At 43.8% G+C, this 22,895-nt stretch overlaps 1 protein-coding gene across 1 annotated transcript in view; it reads left to right on the top strand.

The window, feature by feature from the left end:
- The window catches only part of Sumf1 (sulfatase modifying factor 1), a 58,252-nt gene extending 37,199 nt beyond the window's left edge, over positions 1-21,053 (top strand). The window contains exons 8-9 of the mRNA XM_048356176.1: positions 13,240-13,299; positions 20,062-21,053. Coding sequence (XP_048212133.1) covers positions 13,240-13,299; positions 20,062-20,172 — 171 coding nt within the window. The 3' untranslated portion in view covers positions 20,173-21,053. The remainder of the gene's footprint in view (positions 1-13,239; positions 13,300-20,061) is intronic.
- Positions 21,054-22,895: the final 1,842 nt, after the last annotated feature.

Genomic DNA, 22,895 nt, shown 5'->3' with positions numbered 1-22,895 from the left:
GCCCCCTGCATTCTTCTTGCATAGTAGGAGCTGGGAAGCCATCTGCGTCACAACAGTGGTCACCAGATCACTCCGCCAGGCCAGTGCCACAACAAAGACAGATTCTGGGCTGGCCTTGAACCTCAGTCCTCCTAATCTCTGCATCCTAGGAGCTAGGATTATAGGTATGAAGTGTGAACCACTGTGTCCTGCCAGTGCCTGACCTTTTAAGGAATTCAGGATATACAGAGAAAATACTTCTTTCTCCCCCTTTCTTTTGCCACTATTCAGTTTCCTACTTAAATGCCCAGTCTTCAGCACCCAGAGCCTGGAGTGCTGTGTTCAAAGTAACAGTAAAAGCAGGGAGAGGGTGTGTGTGTGTGTGTGTGTTGTGAGTGCAAACTTGTTTCTCCTTTTCATTTTTCTGCAGTGTGTTTCTCTCCTTTCAGAATATTAGGGCTGCTTAAAACCTTTCTGTTCATTAACCAGTTAAAGGTTCTGCAGAGCAACTTGTAAATTATCTCCTTATTTCAGTGTTCTTAATAAAAGGGCTTTTATTAGCTATTTTCTCACAGTGTGTCACTCCCTTGGGAAGAAGGTGAGCCATATGCTATGTGGTTGGGATTATAACAAGAGTGTCCACTGAAAAGAGCAGAGAGTTTGGCAGTGTGGTTATTTGTCCTTCTTAGTAATATTTTCCCTCTTGCACTGAACAGCAGAGCCATGGGTAAATGATAAAAGAGAGGTTGATGACCTGTGTTTCCATCCATGATGGAGCTCTAAATGCCAGGGGCGTGTGGTGAGTCCTTTGACCCTTGTCGAGCATCCGTCAGCTGTGATGTAGCAGGCAGGCCTTTCCTACGGTCTGGGAGCTCCGGATGAGGGCTGCTGCTGCTGCTGGATGCAAAGTGGGCAGAAGCCATAGCTGGTGAGCAAGAGGGTGACTTTCAAATGATTCAGCTCAGTCCCCGATCCATCCCCATTATCTGGTATAGTGGACAATCTCTTTCCTCTACCAAGTGAGAGGAACTGTGAGATTGCAACATGGGAGGTTCTGGGTGTTAAAAAGAGATTAAAGCACTGAGTGCTGGGTTCGCCCCACAGTCAGCTTTCAGAAAACCAGAGCTAATTATTATTTCCAAGCACCTCTCAGGCATAACGTTTCCCTTTGGGAAATCTTCTTATCTTTAGCACTGCCTCTTGCCATTTACTTGACCTTTCGTTTGCTCATGCGCTTGCTCTGTGCCCCTGGCAGACACCATTCCGGGCTGGGGCCCGCAGAGTTTGGCTCCCAGAATTCCTTCTTGGTTACTTATCGTTTCCATGGTAATGGGTGCTTTGCTTTAGTGGTGCTGAAGAAGACAGAACCAAAGCCCAGGCTTATGGCTTCCTTTCCAAGGTGGTGTGTGCCTTCTCTGCCCTGGGGGGATGGGCAATTGCACAGCCTCTGCTTGTGGTTCCTTTAGTTGTAACCACAGCTGACAGGCCGGGCCTTAACAGTCTTTCTGGGTGGAGGAAAAGGCTCTGGGTTCTCCCCAGGGGCTTCTATTTCTACTGTCTTGGTCTAGTTTGAGATGTGGATGAACAGCTGCATTGTGGGCCACCTTCTCTACCAGACTTGGTGTCCTGACTTCATTCCTCTGGGCCTCCCCCTTCTCTTCCTGTCTGGATGCTCCTTGGATGGGTGGTGGTTTCGGTATTATAGTGAAGCCCTTGACATTCCTACAGTACCGGGGCTCCTATCTCTTGCTCTACATTTTCAGCTAAGACTCTTGCCACTCTTGCTTGGCAGTCAGAGTTTAATGTATGCATGTATTCTGACCCACAGAACAATTCCTTTCTTTACATTGTTTTTCCTACAGCAGTCTGTATACACCAGCTAATTTCCCTAAGCACTTCAGACTCATTCTACATTGTTCAGGAAGGAAGCATGATCTCCTTCAACTTGAAGATGGTCTCCAAGCAATTTTTCATTCTAGCTTGATAAGACAGTGTAAGTGTGTGTGTGTGTGCACGCATGCACACGCACATGCAAACTTTTGTCAGTCCTGGTGGGGCTTGAGCTCAGGGCTTGGGTGCTGTCCCCCCTCCCCCCTTTGGGTTTTTTTTTTTTTTTCTCTCAAGGCTGGCATTCTACCTCTTGAGTCACAGCTTGACTTCTGGCTTTTTGTTAGTTAATTGGAGATAAGAATTTCATGGACTTTCTTCCCTGGGCTGACTTTGAACCGAAGTAAGTCCCCACATCTCAGATTCCTGAGTAGCTAGGATTACAGGTCTGAGCTAGTGGCATCTGGTAATATAAGATTTTTTGTAAAAAAAAAAAAAAAATAACATAAGATGTATTTTGTAAAATGTTATTTTGGTTTATTGTGTGTGTATGGAGATACTGGGAACAGGGTAGGATCAGAGCCTTGCACATACTAAGGAGTTAGTCTACTGCTGAACTATATCCCCCAGCCTTGGATTGCATCTTTGGGTAATCTTTTGTGAGGAGAGAAATCAAAGTGGATTTGCTTTGTGCTTTATGTAGGCTTTCCCTGAGTTGCTTATAGTATTTGTACCTGCACATGCTCGCTTTCTCACCTCCCCAAAGTATTCCTGACAATGTGCAAGAAGACCTTTGGTCTCAGACTCATTTCTTATGATAATTCATGGAGTGAAGAGAGGTCTTGACTTTGCCCTAGATTTTGAGCTTTATTTGCAGTCAGAATTTAATCCCAGCCCATCTGATTCCCAGACTTGTCAATGTTTACTGGACTCTAGATGTTATCTCAAATACAAAATATGAAGGTCTACTTATTTCTATTTGTAATCTTTAATCACAAACTGCATATGTCAGACCAGGAATTTCAAGAAGTGTTACGAAGAGGAAGATAATTTGGGAGAAAGTGAATTGCTGTGTCATGCAGCGCCTCCTTCCACAGCAGGGGGAAGGCAAGGAATTGCGCCAGGGGAGTCAGGATCCTTGGGTTTGAAACCAGTTTCTTGTCCTTTTTGGCCTCTAGGCCTCTTTATTTCCGTTGTTTTTCTCTTTGGTCCCTAACTTGCCAGTGAATTGCTGGTGAGTTTTTGTTTGGTAGGTTGTCCTTGTATCTAGCCCCTCACTTGTCAATCAGTTGCAATGCAGTGTTCCTTTCCATTCCTATAGCTTCCCTACAGTGACTTCCTGTGGCACAGGGTGATTCATTTGTTCTTGCCCTGATGATCTGGAAATAAAGCCAGAAGAGAAAAATGGGACAATTTAATTATCTTTTTATTGCTTAATTGGGTTATCTTTTTTTGGGGGGGGGCAGTACCAAGACTTGAACTGGGTAGGGGGGTGGCACTCTTACTTGGCTTACATACTCATCCACTTGAGCCATGCTTCCAATTTGGCATTTTGCTGGTTAATTGGAGTTGGAGTCATATGGACTTTTTGTCCAGCGTGGCTTTGAATCTCCCAAGTTCCAGGTCCCAGCCTCCTGAGTTACCTTGGGTTACAGGTAAAGGAAAACGTTAACTAACACATTCAGGTCAGCTTCTCTCCCCGCCCCCTCCCCCCCCCCCCCACCAATGACCAGCTCTTCCCCTCACCCCACCCCACCCCCAGTGGCCACCCTACTCAGGGGAGGATCATGGGTCTTTCCATAACTCAAGCCAGCCCTTTTGCAAGATGCCATTCTGTGGCTACTGCCCTGGGAGTATCTTGCCTATTTCAGACAAACCAATTACAGTCTGACAGATTGGCTAAAGGGAAGAGGAAAAGGTGGGGAATTACAATACTAGACAGCTCATCACCATCTACGAGGCAGAAAAACCCGTTTCCTGGTCCCACTGCTTATTCTGCTGAGTGGCCTTTACTTTCTCTTTGTTTGCTGTGCTTATGGTTCCCGGCGTGATTTCTGTATTGGTAGAGAACAAGAACCCATAATGCCCATGCATCACAGGCATGAGCCACCAGCTCTTGGGTTTGGACTAATTTATTTTTTTTTGGCCACTCCTGGGCCTTGGACTCAGGGCCTGAGCACTGTCCCTGGCTTCTTCCCGCTCAAGGCTAGCACTCTGCCACTTGAGCCACAGCGCCGCTTCTGGCCGTTTTCTGTATATGTGGTGCTGGGGAATCGAACCTAGGGCCCCGTGTATCCGAGGCAGGCACTCTTGCCACTAGGCTATATCCCCAGCCCTGGACTAATTTTTAATATTGATATGGGCTCCTAAACACGTCATTTTTATGTAAATATATGGTGTTGGTTCTTTATAACCATGAATTCTGCATCTGAGTATCTGTCAATTAACAACAGAAAAATATTTGGGAAAAATGTGTCTTTATTGAACACATGCAGACTCCCCCCTACAAAATTATTTCCTAAGCAATAGTCTGACACATTTATATAGCATTTACCTTTTATTAGATACTATAAGTAATGTAGATGATTTAGGTGAGAATGTGCACAGGTTATATGTGTATACTATTCTGTGTTATGTAAATTTGTGGACATTATTAGTTCAGGAAGTCCTAGAACCCCATAGAATAACTGATGGCCATCTCTATTTTTATCCATTTATCAGCAATTGGAGATTGAACCAGGACCTCGCTCTTCTAAGCAACCTCTCTACCAATTAATCTCTACCCCTACAAGGGTTCTGAGAATCTACAGACACAATCCCTTTCCCTTGAAGAGGTTGCAGATATTAAAAAGCAAGCTATCTGGGAGCTGGTAGTTCACACCTGTAATCCTGGCTACTCAGGAGGCTAAGATATGAGGATCATGGTTCAAAGCCAACCCATGCAGGAAAGTTTGTGAGACTTTTATCTCCACTAAAACTACAAAAATAGCAAGAAGTGGAGCTGTGGCTCAAGTGGTAAAGCCCTAGTGTTGAGCATAATAACTCAGGGACAGCACCTGAGGCAATTGCTTACTCTCGCTTCAGTGGGCAGTGAGAGCTTAGTAGTACCTCTGTGGGATTTTTATGAGAGGTTTCACGAAAGTGCTATGAAGAAAATGTTTAGTATAGAAGCTGGGGCATGTTGCAAACACTTGATAAGTACAACAACTGCATTTTAGATGTAATGAAATAAGTTAGCAAGCTATGAAAATGAAATTTCACCTTACTCTGAAATCTAATCCTTGGGAAACATTTTTAGGGATGTGGAGAGGAGCTGTTGCCATCTGGTAGCTTGTAATTATAAATAACTTTCTTTCTGTGGACAGGTTCCACTTGCTACACAGTAGAGAAAATAAACACTATGTCTCATTGTGCACTAGAACATACTGAATCAGGCTCTTAGCTCTTACCCACCTGCAGAATGTTCTGATAAAACCATATAGTCTTCTTTGGAAATGGTGTTTACCTAAAAATACCACTTGGTACAGGCTAGGTTTTTTTTATTCTCTCATCACTTGCTAATGAATTGTCACTGAAGAAGAACACAGATTGTATGAGAAGTGATGAATCCGTAGGAAGACTAAACCATGTTTATTTTTCTCACTTCAAGTGATACTTAGAATCCTATCTATCCTTGCTTGCATGACCAAACACTTTCATACCATTATTCTGAGAAATGGAGGTAAGTCAGGGGCCAATCTCTTGGCAAATGCATTCTGCACCCTGGGACTTGGCTGGTTTGGTTTTAGTTCATGTACATGTTGCCTTTCGGTGATGCTTCTGTGTGACATGTGTTGTTTGGATTGGTTTCTGATCTTTAGAATGCATCTCTCTAGGATGGGTTAGATTGCGAATGTTCTTCATGCTGTATATTAGCATCTTAAATCTTTCTGAAATTAAAGACAAATTCCATCTGGTAATTTGTAATCACAGTATGTGAGAGGATGTTGCTTTATTGCAGAAACTCATGTGGGATGTTTTCTCTTGGCTGTGGCTTTTCTGTATTTAAGTTGACGGATTCCCAGTACCTAGGTGCTTCATGAAACCCGTGTGTTGAAAAGTTATTTTTTTCTTCCACAGTTGTCACATTCCATTCCTGTTATGCAGATGATGATGTGATACGTGGTATGTGCTATTATTATAGGTCAGGGCATTTAACCATTTCTTTGGGATCTAGGTAAACTTTCTCCCCTCTCCTGCCTAGAACCTGGGGAGGTTCTCAAAGGAGACATTTTAAGCAAGACTGTACTTGCTTATCTCACATCTCTGCAAGAATGTATGGAAAGCTCCCCTGGAGGCAGCGAAACAAGTGGGGATGGGAAAACACTGAGATGCACGCATCTGGGCTATGTCCACTCGCTACACATCCCAGTCGAATGATGGGAAAGGCAGCCCCCTTTCCCAACATCTTCTACTGAAGCTCCTGGGACAAGCTGGGTGCTGGTGATTCACTCTTGTAATCCTAGCTACTTGGGAGGCTCAGAGCAGAAGGTTCCAAAAGGTTTAAGACACCCAGGCTTATCCTGTGGGGGGTCTGTAGATTTTTGCAGTTAATTTCTATTTACAGTTTGTCTTGAGACCAACCAAGTCTATTTTGTGCTTTTATAGAGATAAATTATAAAGGGACCCCTTCCATCTTCTTTTGTTGTCCGAGCTCCTTTCCTCTTATTTATCAACTCTCTAGCCTTGGACCCAAAGTCATGACTAGAAACTCAAGTGCAGAGTGGTCATCATTGATCTAGCAAATAGCTGTTGGCATCTCCAATCTCAGATACTGTTGAAAACGCAATGATAAAAGCAGTGAACCAAACAAAGCCCATGCCTTCAGGGTGTCTGCTTCTATCCAGAAAGAAAGACATTTTTAACTTGTCTGCTGCTACTGAGTGCTAGTATATTGCATGCTTTTTTTTTTAAACCACTTTTGACCCCCAAATAGGTATTTTCTCTCACATGAAGCATGATTTTTTCCCCCTTTACTGTTCATCAAATCTCCAATTCTGCTGGGGATCCAGCAATTCAGTTCACTTCAGACAACTAACTCTTGAAATTAGCCAACTTCACAAATGAAGGTCTCAGTCCTGTAAATGTGCCTCAGATTCAGACACTAGCTGCAAATGGGCTTCCCTAGGCTGTCTGTATTTTTGCCTGGCTGACTGTACATTTAGGGGTTCTTAGCACTCGTTCAGGCTTGATAATTTTCTAGGACAACTCCCAGAACTCAAACAATGACTGTATTATTGATTGATTAATTGATTAGTGCTGGTCCTGGGACTTGAACTCAGGGCCTGAGTATAGCTCCATTTCTGGGTATTTTTGGTAGTAAACTGGAGATAAGAGTCTCATGGACTTTCCTGCCGAGGCTGGCTTCAAACTGTCAGCCTTAGATCTCAGCCTCCTGAGTAGCTAGGATTACAGGTGTGAGCCACTGGCGCCTGGCAAAACCACTTTACTCCCAGGTTATTACAGAGGATGTAACTCAGAAAGATCCAGTTGGAGCATATGCCTAGCTTCCACATTTGTTCTAGGGCACTGACTTCCTTCCAGCTGGATCCTGTGTTTACTCACAGGGAAGCTCTGCTGGTGGAAGTGTTTATATAGATTGATTAGATTACATCATTCGCTATGGGTGACAATGACCTCAGTCCAGTCAGGAGTGGAGCAGAAAGTTCCAACCTCCTAATCCTAGCTTGGCCAGTGAGTTTCTACTCACTCCCTACTTGCCTTAGTTATCTCATTCCATACACAAAGAAGATACTAATCATTCTAGAGGGACCAAGAGCTTTAGGAGTTCTGTGCCAGGAACCTGGGACAAAAACCAAATACTTTTTCCTGTTAGGCCTCTTCTAGGGTAGGAGGTAAGAAGAGGGTGGGGGGTAAGTTGAGGCAGGGCAGGTGACCTTTCAGCCTTTCTGCTGAAAGAGAGAGTTACTAAATGGAATGGAGAACAATGCTTGTATTTATCTGAGAGGAGACAAAGAAAGAGACGGTATGTATACTGTGGTGTTTGTTGCTTAAAACAGCATGTCCCTACACATGCCTACCTGACATTGTGGCTCATGAGCTTTGATGGCAACTATAGTGTATTTTGTGATAAAAGGTAGAACCCCCCTATTGACCACTTTATTATAAATGGTAGATGTTGCTGCTTTCCATGAGTATTATTTCTAATGGAATAAGCAGATGCCCTATGTAGAGAAAAGCGCATCCACAGAAACACACCTAGCAAGGGTATAGTTTGGCACCATCAAAAAGCTAATGAAGCTGGGCACTCATGCCTATCAGCCTTGCTACTCCGGAGGCTGAGATCTGAGGATTGCCACTCAAAGACAGCCTGGGCAGGAAACCCCAGGAGTCTCTCATCTCTTAACCAGCGAAAACCTAAATGTGGAAGTGTGACTCAAGCGCCATCCTTGAGCAAAATAGCTAAGACTCAGTGCCTATGGCCTGAGTTTAACTGCTAGTACCAAGCTGCGCGTGCACGCGGGCACCCCCCCCCCCCCCCAAGAGGTTACTTTTTTTCCCCAGAAACAATGATGAATTCTTAGCTGACATTTCTCTTGGGCTTAGCTATTTTCTTGACATGCTGGAAGGTTTCATGCACCTCCATTTGAACCAGGTGCATAACATTTCAAAAACATGATAGTGTGCGTGGTGTCCCACAGGTGGACGTGCCGAGGGCTGAGGATTGTCCGGAGCCGGCCAGCTGCACCTGGACCCCAGCCCCACCCACGAGCTGAACAGCCTTAGGCTGCTCGGCCTTCTTCCATACTTGTCCATTTGTAAAGTGAGGCACATGGCTGGGTGGCCACATATTCTAGGTATGTGCCTGTTCCCGGAACAGTTGCTTACAGTCCCCTTTTCACTCGTAAACCTCTCCTTATTTGAACAATAGATTTCATGGTTACCTTATGATAATAATAATAATAATAATAATAGAATAAAAGTGAAAACAATACCCAGGCATAATATGTGCTCAGTAAATCTCAGCCACAATCGTTTATTTATATACTGTTTATTCTACAATTAGAATCAGTACTTTAAATATCAGGTTTTATGCATTATCCCAGAAGTGGAATTGTTGCCATGGTCCTCAGGCGATGAAAAAATTGTCAATTTTTTTTTGTGTGTGTGAGAATGGAGTATCATGCTGTGTAAGCAAGTTTAGTGCAGCTTTGAAAATTCTCTTCCTTTGTAACTAGTGTGGGTGGAACAGTAGCATGGAGGAAATGACTATTTCCATTCCTTTCCCAGGGTAATTACTAGTGCAGGGTGTGTTGGTTTTACGGAGAAAATACTGTGAGGTTGTTAATTTGGTTTCTGTGTTTAATATGCTATTATTTTCAGTCTGATTTCTTTTTTCTAACCTTTCCTTTCCTTTCTTTCATCTCCCTATCCAATAGCTAAAGTATTCTTCCTTCTTGGTCCTCATCCTAGAGGACAAATAAAATTTCATGTAATGAAGAAAAGCCTTATTTGATGTAACGTTTTTAATCTGTTGACTCTTAAAATGTTCGTTGTATTTGATATTAGGTGAAAAAAAAAGGGCTGGCCAGGCATCAGCAGCTCACGCCTATAACCCTAGTGACTCAGGAGGCTGAGCGGATTGAGGTTCTGAGACAGCCATGAGTGAAAAAGCCAAGCAAGAGTACGAGGCCCTGAGTTCAAGTTCCAGGACTAGAAACAGGGCTAGAACTGGATGTTTGCAGTTTGAGGCTAGCCCAGACAAAAGGTTAGTGAGACCCAATGTCTCAACCAGTAAAAAAAAGCTGGATGTGGGTCGAGCCTCTATCCCAGCGCCCCACGTATGCAGGCCAGCCTGGGCATACATACAAAGCCATCTTCAGAAAACAGCGAGAGCAGCTGAGCGCCAGCGGCTCATGCCTGTCATCCTAGGCTACCCAGGAGGCTGCGATTGCGGTTTGAAACCAGCCCAGGCAGGCTCCAAACTACTCACAAAAAGCCGGAGTGGTGCTTTAGCCCAAATGATAGAATGCTAGCCTTGAACACAAAGAGTCTCAGGGACAGCACCCAGGCCCTGAGTTCAAGGCCTAGGACCAGAAAACAAAACAAAACAAACTAACAAGCAAAAAACTAGAGCAAAGGGACTAAGGACATGACTCAAGTGGTAGAAGTCCTGCCTATCAAGTTTGGTTCCCTAAGTATAAGCCCCATCACCTGCTCTCTAGTAAAAGTGAATTCTTGGGATATTTTACTTCCTTTTTTGGTGGGTAGAGAGCTATTGCAAAGCCTAGGGCATAGTTCATCCACTTCGAATAAGCCTGAAGGTGCCATGATGTAATGGCTATGGAATCTCTGGCTGTGTGACCCGAGACACAGCGATCACATCACAACCCTGAGCTTCAGTATTATTGAAAATGGGCATAACAATACTTACTGCTTTTCCAGGGTCATTGTGATGAACAATGACATGATTTGGTTTAGTATGCTTTCCCTAGATGCCAGGGAGGGTAACTGAGGCACCATCATTTTAAATTTTAGGAGCTAGAATTTAAATTCTAGTAGATTAAATCTCTTTAGAGATGGAGGATGGAACTGGGCCTGGTAATGAACACCTATAATCTCAGCACTGGGCAGGCTGAGAGAGGATGAAAGCAGAGGATCATGAGTTTGAGACTTTCTTTCTCAAACAAAAGTGCTGCTCTTTTTGATGTATGATTGGGCTGTCAATAGCTGGTGATTTAACAGGGCTGCTGATTTAGTTGGAAGGAGTCCTTCAGATAGGCTGTGTTGTCCTAAACTTCAGGCTGTTGGCACCCTGTGCCAGAGAAGCTGGTGAATACTGCCAGTTGGAAGGCTGGCCTTGAAGTCAAGTGTGCCAAGGAGCCCAGCTTTTAGCCAACCGGGGTGAAGCCAACTGAGTTTCTCAAAGGAGCCGGCACACTTCAGAGGGTTATAGAGCAGAGCACAAAATTTGTCCTATTAAACTCCAAGTTCCTCTGCATTTAAACTTTGTGTGTGTGTGTGTGTGTGTGTGTGTGTGTGCGCACACATGTATGTGGTGCTGGAGATCAAACCTAGGGCCTTATTCATATTACACAGATTCACTGCCACTGCGCTACAGCCCCAGCTGGATCGCTGAGTTTCCTTAGAAATATTTTAAACAAAGGCGAGCTGCTCTTGTCAGTTGGAAAACTTTGGTTTTCCTCTCTGGAGTTTGTGATACAATGTGGACTAGGCATGAAGGGAGAACAGCAGTGCAAAAGCAAATGATATTTGAAGACTTTAACCACGAGGTAAAGTTCCCTCTGCCACATGTATGGCCCATGGAATGTTTTTGTGTGGGGTCTATTGTTAAACACATTGGTGTTCAGCCAGGTCTGGGGCTGTGGTAGGTTGCTACGTGCATGCCCTGGGGTCCTTGCTATAATAACTTGCGTGTCTGCTCTGTGAGGGTTATTAATGTGCCAAGTATTTTCTTACAACTGGGGCTGCATTTGGGAGTTTGCTGTTAAAAACTAGGTCAAATGGTCTCTGTGGTTTTAGAATTTGAAGCTGTGTGCCTGCAGGATTAGTAAGTTTATGGGCACCTTCAGGAAACCTGAGTTACTTATGAACCCTGAATGCATTACAGTAACAGCAGCCTGACATTTATCATTTATGAGTTGCCACATGGTTTCAATGCCTCATTTCATTTAACCCCCACGTCAGTCCAGTGAAACAGGTCCTTTCTTATTTCCATTTTGTAGGGGTAAGAGTGATTACCTGACCAACTTAGTACTCTTCTGTTCCCCAAAAAGAAAGGGAAGCAAAGAAAGGAGGAACATTCTTAAATCATCATGGCTTTTAAACTCATGGTCTCAGGGAGAGAATGACAAGACCACAGGAAACAGAAGGAAGGAAATAGTAAGGAGCAAAAAGCGGTGAAACTGTAACCAGAGGAAATGGCGCTGTGGCTCAAGTGGTAGAGCGCTAGCCTTGAACTGAAGAGCTCAGGGACAGTACCCAGGCCCAGCGTTCAAACCCCATGACCGACAAAAACAAACCAAAACAAAACAAAAAGGAGAAACTATAAACAGAAAAACAATAGGAAAATAAATCCATGACATGAACTGCTGGTTCTTTGGAAAGATTAATAGTCTTTGGTAAGTGAAGAGATTAATGGAGTTATCTGGTAACCATTCCAGGTGCACTGAGTGCATATGAATTTTAGGGTCACTGTTCAACCTACTGTGTCTTCCCTGTTATGTTTTTGGCTCTTTGGCTAAGAGGTAAGCATTTAAAACAATTGTAGCAAATCTTATATTGTGTTATTTTCCTGAAAAAAGTGTTATTTGTAACAACCAGTGTAGGGGTCACCTAGATTAAGCACTGCATTCTCCACTACTATGTCAGTGTGGGATGACTGTCCTTAGTGCTTGTGTCTCCCTGATAGTCCCTGAGAAGTGTCATCTTAATCAATTGCAGCCTCGGGTTATTGCCTTCCTGTTTGTAAGCCAGCATCTTTTTGTTTTATAAGAATGTAATCTTGCCTGAGAGGAGACACCCTAGGCTAGAGTCAGAACAGAACCATCACTGGTACATGGAAACACAGCATGCTGGGAGCCTCCTGAGGAGGTGAGGTTCTTCAGGAAAGGTGGCCCAAGATGTGACCATCGTGTGGGACAGATACACAGTTGTCAGTGTTTCCATTCTGCAACAGTGAATTCCTGGTGAATGACACACTTTGATACAATAATAAACTCACCTGGAAGGTTGGCTGCCCTGTGTGTCAGATTCTAGATTTTTTTTCAAAGTCTCAGAATCTTGTGTGGTTTCTAGTAGGCACTGTGTAACCTTTGTTTTTTAAAAAAATTATTTATTGTCAAAGTGGAGTTAAAGTTTCATACTTAAGGCAGTGAATACATTTCTTATCCAGTGTAACCCTTTTTTTAAAGAAGAAAATATATGTTCTGTTATTAATATATTCATATTAATTGTTATTAATATGCATATTAATGCCTCAGGGAATCCAACCCCCAAATTTTTAAAGAGAGTAAAAGAAAATTCATATAGCCAGCAGGGTTTATTAGGTGTTGCACAGTAGAATGTTAAATACATATAATTTAAAGAAGCTCATCTTCCAGTTGAGCAGGATACATTTGCATTTGAGTACCACAAAGTTAAAGATGCCAAGTGGTGTCTTAATCATTTAAGTAAGAAAGTAAGCTGGAGGGCTTAGAGGTGGGCGCCCCCTAGCCATAGAGACTTGGGGTGGGTCATAGAGAGTGGAGAGAGGGCATTTGGGGGCATGGGCCTTCAGGAGGGGTGGAAATGCATGGGCACACTTTACGTCACTGTGAGACAGCTGGTTGGTTGAACCAAAACAGGTGTTCTCCCATTGTGTGAGGGGCATCCATGTTGTCTGGACTAACATCGTTTTCTCTCTATCCCTAGAAGGGGCCCCCATCTGGGAAAGACCGTGTAAAGAAAGGTGGATCCTACATGTGCCATAAGGTAAGGCGAGTCAGTAAAAATAGGGAGGTCATCTTAAATTTGATAACAGGCATGAATGGAAACTGATGGGAGAAAACAGTAGTGAGATGACCCATTGTCAACAATTCCCATCTGTTGGATGTTGCTTCTGTGAGAGGACTTTGTTGTCCCTTGACATAGAGTGAGCCCTGTACTGTTGCCTGCATGCAAGTCTGGGAACATTCCCTTAGTTTGTTTGAGGTTTCTATACATTTCTGGGCTCTCTGTAGAGGTTCAAGTGAGAGCTACAGTGGAGGGGTGGTTTGTGGAGCTCCCGAATGGAAGCATTCCAAGGTATGAAGTCCTGGGGCTTGGTGGGCCCATTTCTGCCCCTTGGGGAATAGTCTCAGTGTCTGAGCTGGCAGCTCTTAGTGGTTTTGTTTCTTCTGAGTGATGTGGTGTCTCATGATAACCTTCGTAAGGAATTTGGAAAGACCACTGTCCTTTTACTTTTACTTGGAGTCATATGTTTTTTCATTTTTATTTTTTACTATATATACTTATATAGTTATAGTTATAAATGTGATGTACAGAGGGGTTACTATTTCATAAGTCAGTTAATTAGTACATTTCTTCTTCCATTTTTTTTTGTTGTTGTTGTTGGTTGTGGGGCTTGAACTCAGGGCCTGGCCACTGTCCCTGAGCTCTTTTACTCAAGACTAGACTAGTGCTCTACCACTTTGAGCCACAGCACCACTTCTGATTTCCTGGTGATTAATTGGAGATAAGAGTCTCACAGACTTTTCTGCCCAGGCTGGCTTTAAACTGTGATCCTCAGATCTCAGCCACCTGAGTGACCAGGATTATAGGTGTGAGCCACCAGCACCTGGCTCATTTCTTTTTGGATAGCGTCACCCCTTCCTTCATTCTCTCCTGGATTTTCCCTCCCATCCCTGCCCACAAGTTGTATAGTTCATTTTCATCATAGTACCACTGCTGCATTTGTTCATCTGAGTTGTGGGTTTTTGTTTTTTTTTTAATGTCTCCAGCACTTCAGCTTCTATCTTCTTTCTCTGTACAGAGATGGAGTTTTGCCGTTTGCTGTTAGCAGGAGGTTTTGAGTAGTAATTTGTTCAGGCCAGGCAGTTAGAGACCCAACACCACCCATAAGGGCTTCAAGTTAACTTAGTAATTTGATAGTAGAAGCATTAGCGAACTTTGCCCTAACACAGTAGCCCTCAGACCTGTTTTCACATTGAGATCATATGAGATCTGTTAAAAAAAATGCTAATGCCTGGCTCTGCACTTGCCCTCATCTGGTTTGATTTGGGGGTATAGGATTTATTTGGAAGTCTCTGGATGTTAAAAGTATACAGCAGTGTTTGGGAATGGCTTAGAGATTCTGTAGATACTGAACACATGTGACTTTAGAGACATGTGTGCCTTCTGCATTTCTTAGCTTAGACTCTTTTATCCAAGATTCAAGTTGACGTTCATAGAGTTGAGTTCCATTTATGCTATGCACCTACATTTATAACAAGATGTGGATGAGTTGAGCTTCGTGAAATCAATATTTTTATGGTTGCTTTTACTTTGATTTATTATTATTGAGATGGGGGGGGTCTCACTGTGCTGTCCAAGCTGGCCTTATATTCCTGGACTCTAGTGAATCTCTTGCCTCCTGCTCTGAAGGAGTTGCTGGAACTACAAGCATCACTGTGAAGTCTGATTTTTTATTTCGAGTGATGTGCCTTACCCCAGGTCTTGATGTATTGACATGTCCATACACATCAGTGTCTTTAGTCTCAGGTTGTTTCTCTGAGTAAAAATTCAAGTTACTTCAAGTACAATGGGCTCCCTGTTGCTGGGGAACAGATGAGGGGCTGCCTGGCATCAAGGGCATGGGATGGGATGAAATGATCCAGAATCCTTCATCTACCATGTCTAAGTGATATGCCCCGGGGTATACTATGAACATTTCTGGGCTTCAGTTTCTCCTTCTGTATGTACAATGCAGGTCCTAATACCTTCCTCATAGGACTGCTGGGAAGATTGATTTAATTAGTCCATGTGAATTTCTTAAAACAGTTCAAACAGTAAGTGCTCAAACAGCACTAGTTTTGGCGGTTGATGACATTAGATTAATGCTTGTCCTACCAAAAATGACCAGCAAAGGAAGTGGGCTAGAGTCAAAGAGCAATGAGAGGAAATGGTGAGACCTGGATTCTGCTGTGTGCTTCCTTAGAATTGTTGTATTCAGAGTGAGCTACAATGACTGTAACAATACTCTTTAATCCCAAAAGTTTTCCTGTCACAAAATCCATACTGTCCCCCTAGAGCTTGGAGCCCCAAGGCTGGCGCAGAAACGGAGATGGACTGCACACAGTAATTAGCCGTGTTAATGAAATAGGGCTAAAACAGGTTCTTCTCAGACTCCTGTTCTTCATTAATAGAGTGACCCATTTTTCACAAACCCAAAGACCTCAGATCCTTAAGAGCCACTTTGGGTGCTAAAAGTAGAGTTAGGAAATGATAAAGTAAAATGAGTATATTCATAATCAGAACATTTGCTCTTCAGTTGTGGGCCCTATTACTTGCCCATTATTGAAATTTAAAATGAGCAATTTATTAATAAATATTTGCTAGGTGAATGAGAATACTTGAAATAGAATGATGCCTGCCTCTCAGCACATAACACTGCTTTCAGTGCTGGGGATTGAACTCAGGACCTTGTGCATGCTAGGGGAGCCCTCTAACACTAAGCTATATCCCAGCCTTCAGGACTATAATGGAGGCTGTGAAGCTTAAGATTGTGAAACTTGTTCCTTTGGGTTTAGTTTTCCCTGGTCATTTTGGTGAATCGATTAGCGTCATGTTATGATGGCTTTTTTTGTTGTTGTGTAATGTTTATTAGCCTTTTTACACAAACAGAACATTTTTATTGACTACAGAATTTATTTTCATTCAATAAAAATGAAAATAAAAATATCAGGGCTAGGAATAGGGCCTAGTGGCAAAAGTGCTTACCTCATATACATGAAGCCCTGGGTTTGATTCCTCAGCACTGCATGTATAGGAAAGGTCAGAAGTGGCGCTGTGGTTCAAGTGGCAGAGTGCTAGCCTTGAGCAAAAAGAAGCCAGGGACAGCGCTCAGGCCCTGAGTCCAAGCCCCAGGACTGGCCAAAAAAAAAAAAAAAAAAAATCATTCATACTTCTTTCCATACAAAACGACTGGTAATATTCTACCCTAAATTTTTATGCATTTTTACAATTCAAAGTTGGAATTGTTTTACGCAGTCTTTTAAATAGATTTAAAATCGGTAAAATCTTATATATTGTAGCTCTTTTTTCCACTTTGCTGCATCATAGCTACAGAAGCCTTTCAACACAGTGCTCTGGGCAGCTTCCAATAACTCATCAGACTTATTTTGTAGTTGTAGACATCAGCTACTCAAGAAAAACCAGCATCACATATCACCAGAGATAGCCCTCAGCTATCAGCCTCAGCTTTTCCATTCACACAGCAATAAAACTTCCCCACAGTCCACAGACACAAGGCTCTGGGTTTATGTAACATCAGATGCTGGCAGAGTAGCACCCTCCTCCCCCAGTCACACACAGGATCCCTAAGGCCTCTGTGAACGCTCGCTGGTGCTCCTCCAGCATTGGTGAGAAAGTGGGTTAGTCCAGAGGTCAGCTTGAGAAGGCAGAGTGATTTTCTGTGATGTTCAGTACATGTAACAGTTAACAGCGACTTTCATGCACCTCGTGCTTTATTTACTTACTCTTTATGTAAAGATCAAGGGGATGTGTTTTAACAGAAGTCCATGTTACTGAGGCGGGAACAGATTCAGGCCTTTCCTAATAGATTAGCCAAGTGTTGTTGGTTCCACTGTGTTGTATTTGTGTCAAGTTGTAAACTCCTCTGTGGAGAGGACCGCCATGTCACTCATTGTCACTCATGTCGCTCCATCCCATTTGCCTGCGCACATTTCCATCTTCTCTTCACTTAGCCATTTTTGCACTGCTCATAGCTTTTGCCCGGAACTCTTGTCCTCCACCTTTTTGGGCAACTCAGCTCTTGTGTTGCCTCCTCCTAGAGCCCCTCTGGGACCACCCTCGCACCATAGCCCCCCCCCGCCCCCCCCCCCCCCCCATTCAGTGCTCTCTGGAGTTCGTGTTCCTCGGAGGTGGAGGCTGTTGGAAACAGCCTTGACTTCGCTAGTCTGTTTATTATCTGACTGCTCCCTGTTGAATGTCAGCTCTGTGATAACAGGTGCCTTGTTTGTCTTACTCTGATTATAGTCCTTAAGCCTAAAATAGCACCGGGCGTATTATAAGCTGTCATAGATTTAATGAATAAATAAACCATGCTGTGATGTGATCAGGCTACAGTCTTGCTATCTTCTCTTCTTAACTTGCCTGACATTTTTCCATTTCCAGCTTCTGATGTCACTGCTCTGCCCTTTTCATCTGCCCGCTTTCCTCCTTCTTAAAGCCTAGAAACCAGTGTGGCCCAGTGTAGCAGCAGCACCTAGAAGCTTGTTTGAAATGCAGATTCTTGGGGGCCACACCAGACCTGTGGAGTCTGAATCTTTGAGTGTATGGCCTAGGAGTATGTGATCACACAAGCTCTCCTGCATGGCCCAGGGGTACTGAGATCTGAGAACACTGCCATCACTGTGTAAGTCCTTCTTTTGATCTCCAGCTGGACAGGCCTTTTCCTACATGTGGATGTGCTCTCTGGGCTCACACAGTAGGCAGTCAGGGCATGCGTGATGGTTTTCATCAACTGTGGTGCATTCACAGAACAAGAATGTCTAGATTGTCCATTTCTCTCTCTGAACTTGGTCCTTGCGGTCCTGTGGACCTCACTGTAAATGCTTGGTTTCATGGGGGCCTGGGTTATTCTTAGTGCTGTTTCCCAGCTGCCCGGTGAGGAGAGTGTGCATAGATGGATGCTTCTAGTCTGTCTTCCCGTTGGTTAACCCTAGATTTCCAGGAGCTTCTGATGCCTGCAGATCACATGTGTGGCAGATGTTATTAACGTTTTTATTATTCCAAGCACATTGCTTTCTTTTCATCTTCCTTCTGTCTACCTGAGACTAGTCATAGCCTTCATTGTCTTCAAAGAAAATGAGAAAATCAGTTCTTTTTGTTTTGCTCTCTACAGAAGACAAAGCATTATGTCTTTCTTTTTATGGTGGAAAAGCTCCAGAACATTCGCATATCAACTTCAGAGATAAGTTTTATGAAGATTTGTAAAGAAGCATTTAGTGAGCGAAAAGAACCCCCCTCCCCAAACCCCAGGAATTTCGAAGAAAGCTTGCATTCTGGCCTGTTTTTTTCCCCCTCCCCACAGATAGTCTCTTTTGTGTGAGTTCCAGAGTTCTTCCACACAGTTCTTATTGCTGCTTCTTTAACCAGCTGGCAGTGACTGAAGTTTCACTGGGTAACTCAAGAGTTTCTGCTCATGGCACACAGGATGGAGAGTTTATTTTCATTTTGTTATTTTGGATCGGAGAAGGAACCTAGCAAGAGTTCCATGCATGGTTATTTTTGGAATCTGGAAGCTTTTGAAGGGCTGGTAGCAAGTAAACCATGGTTTCCCACTGAATATGTCTTGCGTGGCTACATATAGGTTAGGCTGTCCTGTTGGTGAGTGTGTGTGCATGTGGGACTTGGGCAAGGAGATGGGAGTTGTGGTATCTGTCTGTCTTGGAGAAGGGAGTTTTGCTAGGAAAGTGATCATACCGCAATGAAGACCACAGTTAGACCCTGTGTCCAATCACAACTGTGTCATTTTGGCTAACTTGTTTAGTGGCTCTGGATGGATATGAAGTAACAGAATGGAGCTCTTCATACTGTGCTTAGTAGGTACTAGGTGCTCGGTGGCTGTGTTTGTGTGTAGGTTCTAATACTTATTCCCTCCTCTGTCACAAAACTATGCAGAATTAAAACAGACCAAACACAAAGATGCGTAGCTTTATGATTTACTGTGATTTAAGCCCCTAAAGTATTTTTTTTTTTTTTTTTTTTGTGGCCAGTCCTGGGCCTTGGACTCAGGGCCTGAGCACTGTCCCTGGCTTCTTCCCGCTCAAGGCTAGCACTCTGCCACTTGAGCCACAGCGCCGCTTCTGGCCGTTTTCTGTATATGTGGTGCTGGGGAATCGAACCTAGGGCCTCGTGTATCCGAGGCAGGCACTCTTGCCACTAGGCTATATCCCCAGCCCCCCTAAAGTATTTTTAAGCCATGTTTTCCAATAGCCTTTTTTACATTTGATGTTCAGGTGCTTACTGTTTAATTTTAGACAATCTCCTGAATATTACTTAATATTTTGATGTTCTTAATATTTGCTCAGTTGTTATTTATCTTGTTGTGTTTGTTGAGATGTGAGCGTGCTAATGATTTTCTCTGGGTTGACCTTGAACTGCAGTCCTGCCTCCTGAGTAGCTGGGATTACAGGTGTAACCCACCTCACTGGCCTCCAGTAACGTCTGCATTTAACACTTCATTAGGAGAATCTCCTGGATTTTCAAATATTACACACAAACATGATTTCAGTGGCCACTGACAATTTTGTCATATGGTTGTGCAGTTAGCTCACATAGCATGGGTCATTACCCCGTTCTTTGTACAGAGTGTACAGCGTTTGCCACGGAGAGGACTTAGGACAGGATGTGGTTAACTCTCGGATGTCCTGCCTTTTGGAAAGTGGACACCGGAAGTGTCCACAAGGAGGGATTGGGTGCAGGGCTCAGGAATACCTCACGTAATCACTTGCCTCATGCCTTCTCTCGCAGTCCTACTGCTACAGGTATCGCTGTGCTGCTCGAAGCCAGAACACGCCAGATAGCTCCGCGTCCAACCTGGGATTCCGCTGTGCAGCTGACCGCCTGCCCTCCACGGACTGACAGCCAAGAAGAAGCCGTGGTGTCTAACCTGCACTCAGTTTCCTTCAGAACTCTGAACAATCTTGGGCAAAGAATGCCCACCCCGAGGTGGGCAGCCCGGTGGCCAAAGGAACTGTCTTCCAAGACCAAATCTCTGACCCGTGTCAGTGTGCGTGCTTGCGGGCTGCATCCTGAATCGTGTGTCTTACTTTAGAGAGCCTTTTAAAGGGGAAGGTGGGGGTAGCAGGGCCTCAAAGGAGGCTCAGAGAGTCACAGCCTAGAGCCCAGCGCTTCCCGTGCCTTGGGCCTCCGTTCATTCCCTCATCTGCTGGGGGAGCGCTGATGTTCCCAGTAGAGTTTATTGTGAGACTATATGAAGATGGTTTTTTAGCCCTTGTTGTTGTTGTTGTGTGAGTCTTGGGTGATACTAATCATGTAAAGTAAGAGTTCTCTCATATTATTTTCAGAAAAGGGTAGGGGGCAAGCCCTTTGTATTTAAATTGCACTTTCACTCCCTCCCCAAAGGAAATCAGTGTCTTTCTGATTGTTACAATGAATCCCACGTGAGCCAGCCACGAGCTCAATGATGTAGACAAGATGGTCTGTGGGGTGACTCTGCTGTGCTTTATTTTCTAATCCTAAGTGCCTTTGGCTCAAGGGACAGGTGGAAATCCCAGCTTCCCCTTCTCTCCAAAGCCTTGGGTGAATGTGAAATGTGTATTCCACCAGGAAATTGCTTCAGTCTAGGTACGGGAGAAAAGGAGCTAGAACCTTGAGTTAGCTGTATTCAGGGTTTGCAGTATTTTGTAATAGAGAAGTAGGAAACCTGTTGGCTATGGAGTCTCAGATGCTTTGAGCCCTCTCTGTGTCCAATAAATTGGTATCTGCTATACCAGATTTCACATTTGCTGGTTCCTTTTCCTCATTTCCTCTGGTGTTTCCTGTGAAAGAAATAACTTCTTTTATGCTTTGTGGTTTGTTAGCTGATAATGTTGATATGTGAGCAATCCAGTGTAATCCTGTCAGATGCCTGACAGTAGTACTGGTGAGTTCTATGGAAGATCTATTCATAGTTTTTTGGAGGACCCTCCATACTGATTTCCATAGAGTTGCACTAGTTTACATTTCCATCAACATCTCTACAGTCTCAACAGCATTAGTTGTTATGTTCTTGATAATATCAGGCCACATTGACAAGATGGGAATACAATCTCAGTGTTGCTTTGATTTATATTTCCTTTTATGTCCAGCGATGATGAGCATTCCTTCATGTATTTATTGATCATTCACTTTCAGTATTCTTTCCCTATAGCTTACTTACCTTAGTTTATGTTTTTTGAGTTGAAGAAACTCTTGTAGCAGAACAGATCTTTTGTTTGATGGGGGGCCAGACCCAGTATGACAAACCTTTTCTTTTTCTTCTTCCGTAGCTCTTTTGGGGGTTGATTTCTAATTCTTGGGGTTTTTTGTTTTTTTTTTGGTCCTCATTAAAGCATGGAGAAAGTTTCAGGCTTGTTTTCCCAATCTATTTTGGTTCTGAACCACAGGTACCAGTAGCTCATGCCTATATCCTGGCTACTGGGGAAGCTGAGATCTGAGGATCACAGTTTGAAGTCAGCCTGGGCAGGAAAGTCGCAAAGAATATCATCTCTAATAAACTATCAAAAAGGCCAGAAGTGGAACTCAAGAGGTAGAGTGCTAGCCTTGAGCAAAAAGAAGCTCAAGGATCATGCCCAGGCCCCGAGTTCAAGCCTCAGGACTGGTATAAAACAAAACCAAAGCAGACAATCTTTTAGGCTGTACCTGTCAGCTGAGTAGAAAGCAGGCATATCTTCTTCCTTTTTTTTTTTTTTTTTTTTGACAATCCTGGGGCTTGAACTCAGGACCTGAGCACTGTCCCTGAACCTTTTTGTGCTCAAGGCTAGTGCTCTACCACTTGAGCCATAGTACCACTTCTGGCTTTTTTGAATGGTTAATTGAAATAAAAGTCTCTTGGGGACTTTTCTGCCTGGGCTGGTTTCGAACTGGGATCCTCAGATCTCAGCTTCCTGAGTTTCGGATTACAGGGGTGAGCCACCACACTGGCCATGTCTTCTTTCCTAACGCCTTGTAAACATGATTAGAAAGGGCCAGACGGTGGCAGATGATAGGGACGGTTATCTACAGCGACATTTCCTCCCTGCAGCTGAAAATGGAACACATGGGCGTCTGGATTGCCTTGTCTTTCTCCCTGCCTCCCACCCTTTTTGGACAAAGCATTTCAGTTGTCTCTATGACCCTTTAGGGAAATAAGAAATGGAAAGTACTATTTGTTTTTGTCAGTGTTGATTGGGGGCCCTGATATGGTAGAATGGCTCCAAAAGAGTGGATAGTGGGTTTTTGCCATTTTTCTGTCACCACTGATAACTCTGTTGTCAAGGTGAAGGGTGTGTGTGTGTGTGTGTGTGTGTGTGTGTGTGTGTGTGTGTCTGTCTGTCTGTCTGTCTGTCTGTCTCTGTCTCTCTCTGTCTGTCTCTGTCTCTGTCTCTGTCTCTCTCTCTCTCTCTTTCCCAGTCCTGGGGCATGGACTCAGGGCCTGAGCACTGTCCCTGGCTTCTTTTTGCTCAAGGCTAGCACTCTGCCACTTGAGCTAGAGCACCACTTCTGTCCGTTTTCTATATATGTGGTTCTGAGGAATCGAACCCAGAGCTTCATGTATATGAGGCAAACACTTGCCACTAGGCTATATTTCCAGCCCATGGTTA

Source organism: Perognathus longimembris, chromosome 10, assembly GCF_023159225.1.
Source record: "Perognathus longimembris pacificus isolate PPM17 chromosome 10, ASM2315922v1, whole genome shotgun sequence".
In the NCBI taxonomy this organism is placed as follows: Eukaryota; Metazoa; Chordata; class Mammalia; order Rodentia; family Heteromyidae; genus Perognathus; species Perognathus longimembris.
Note: the sequence above shows the minus strand (reverse complement) of the source record. Positions and strands in the feature narration are given on the sequence as shown.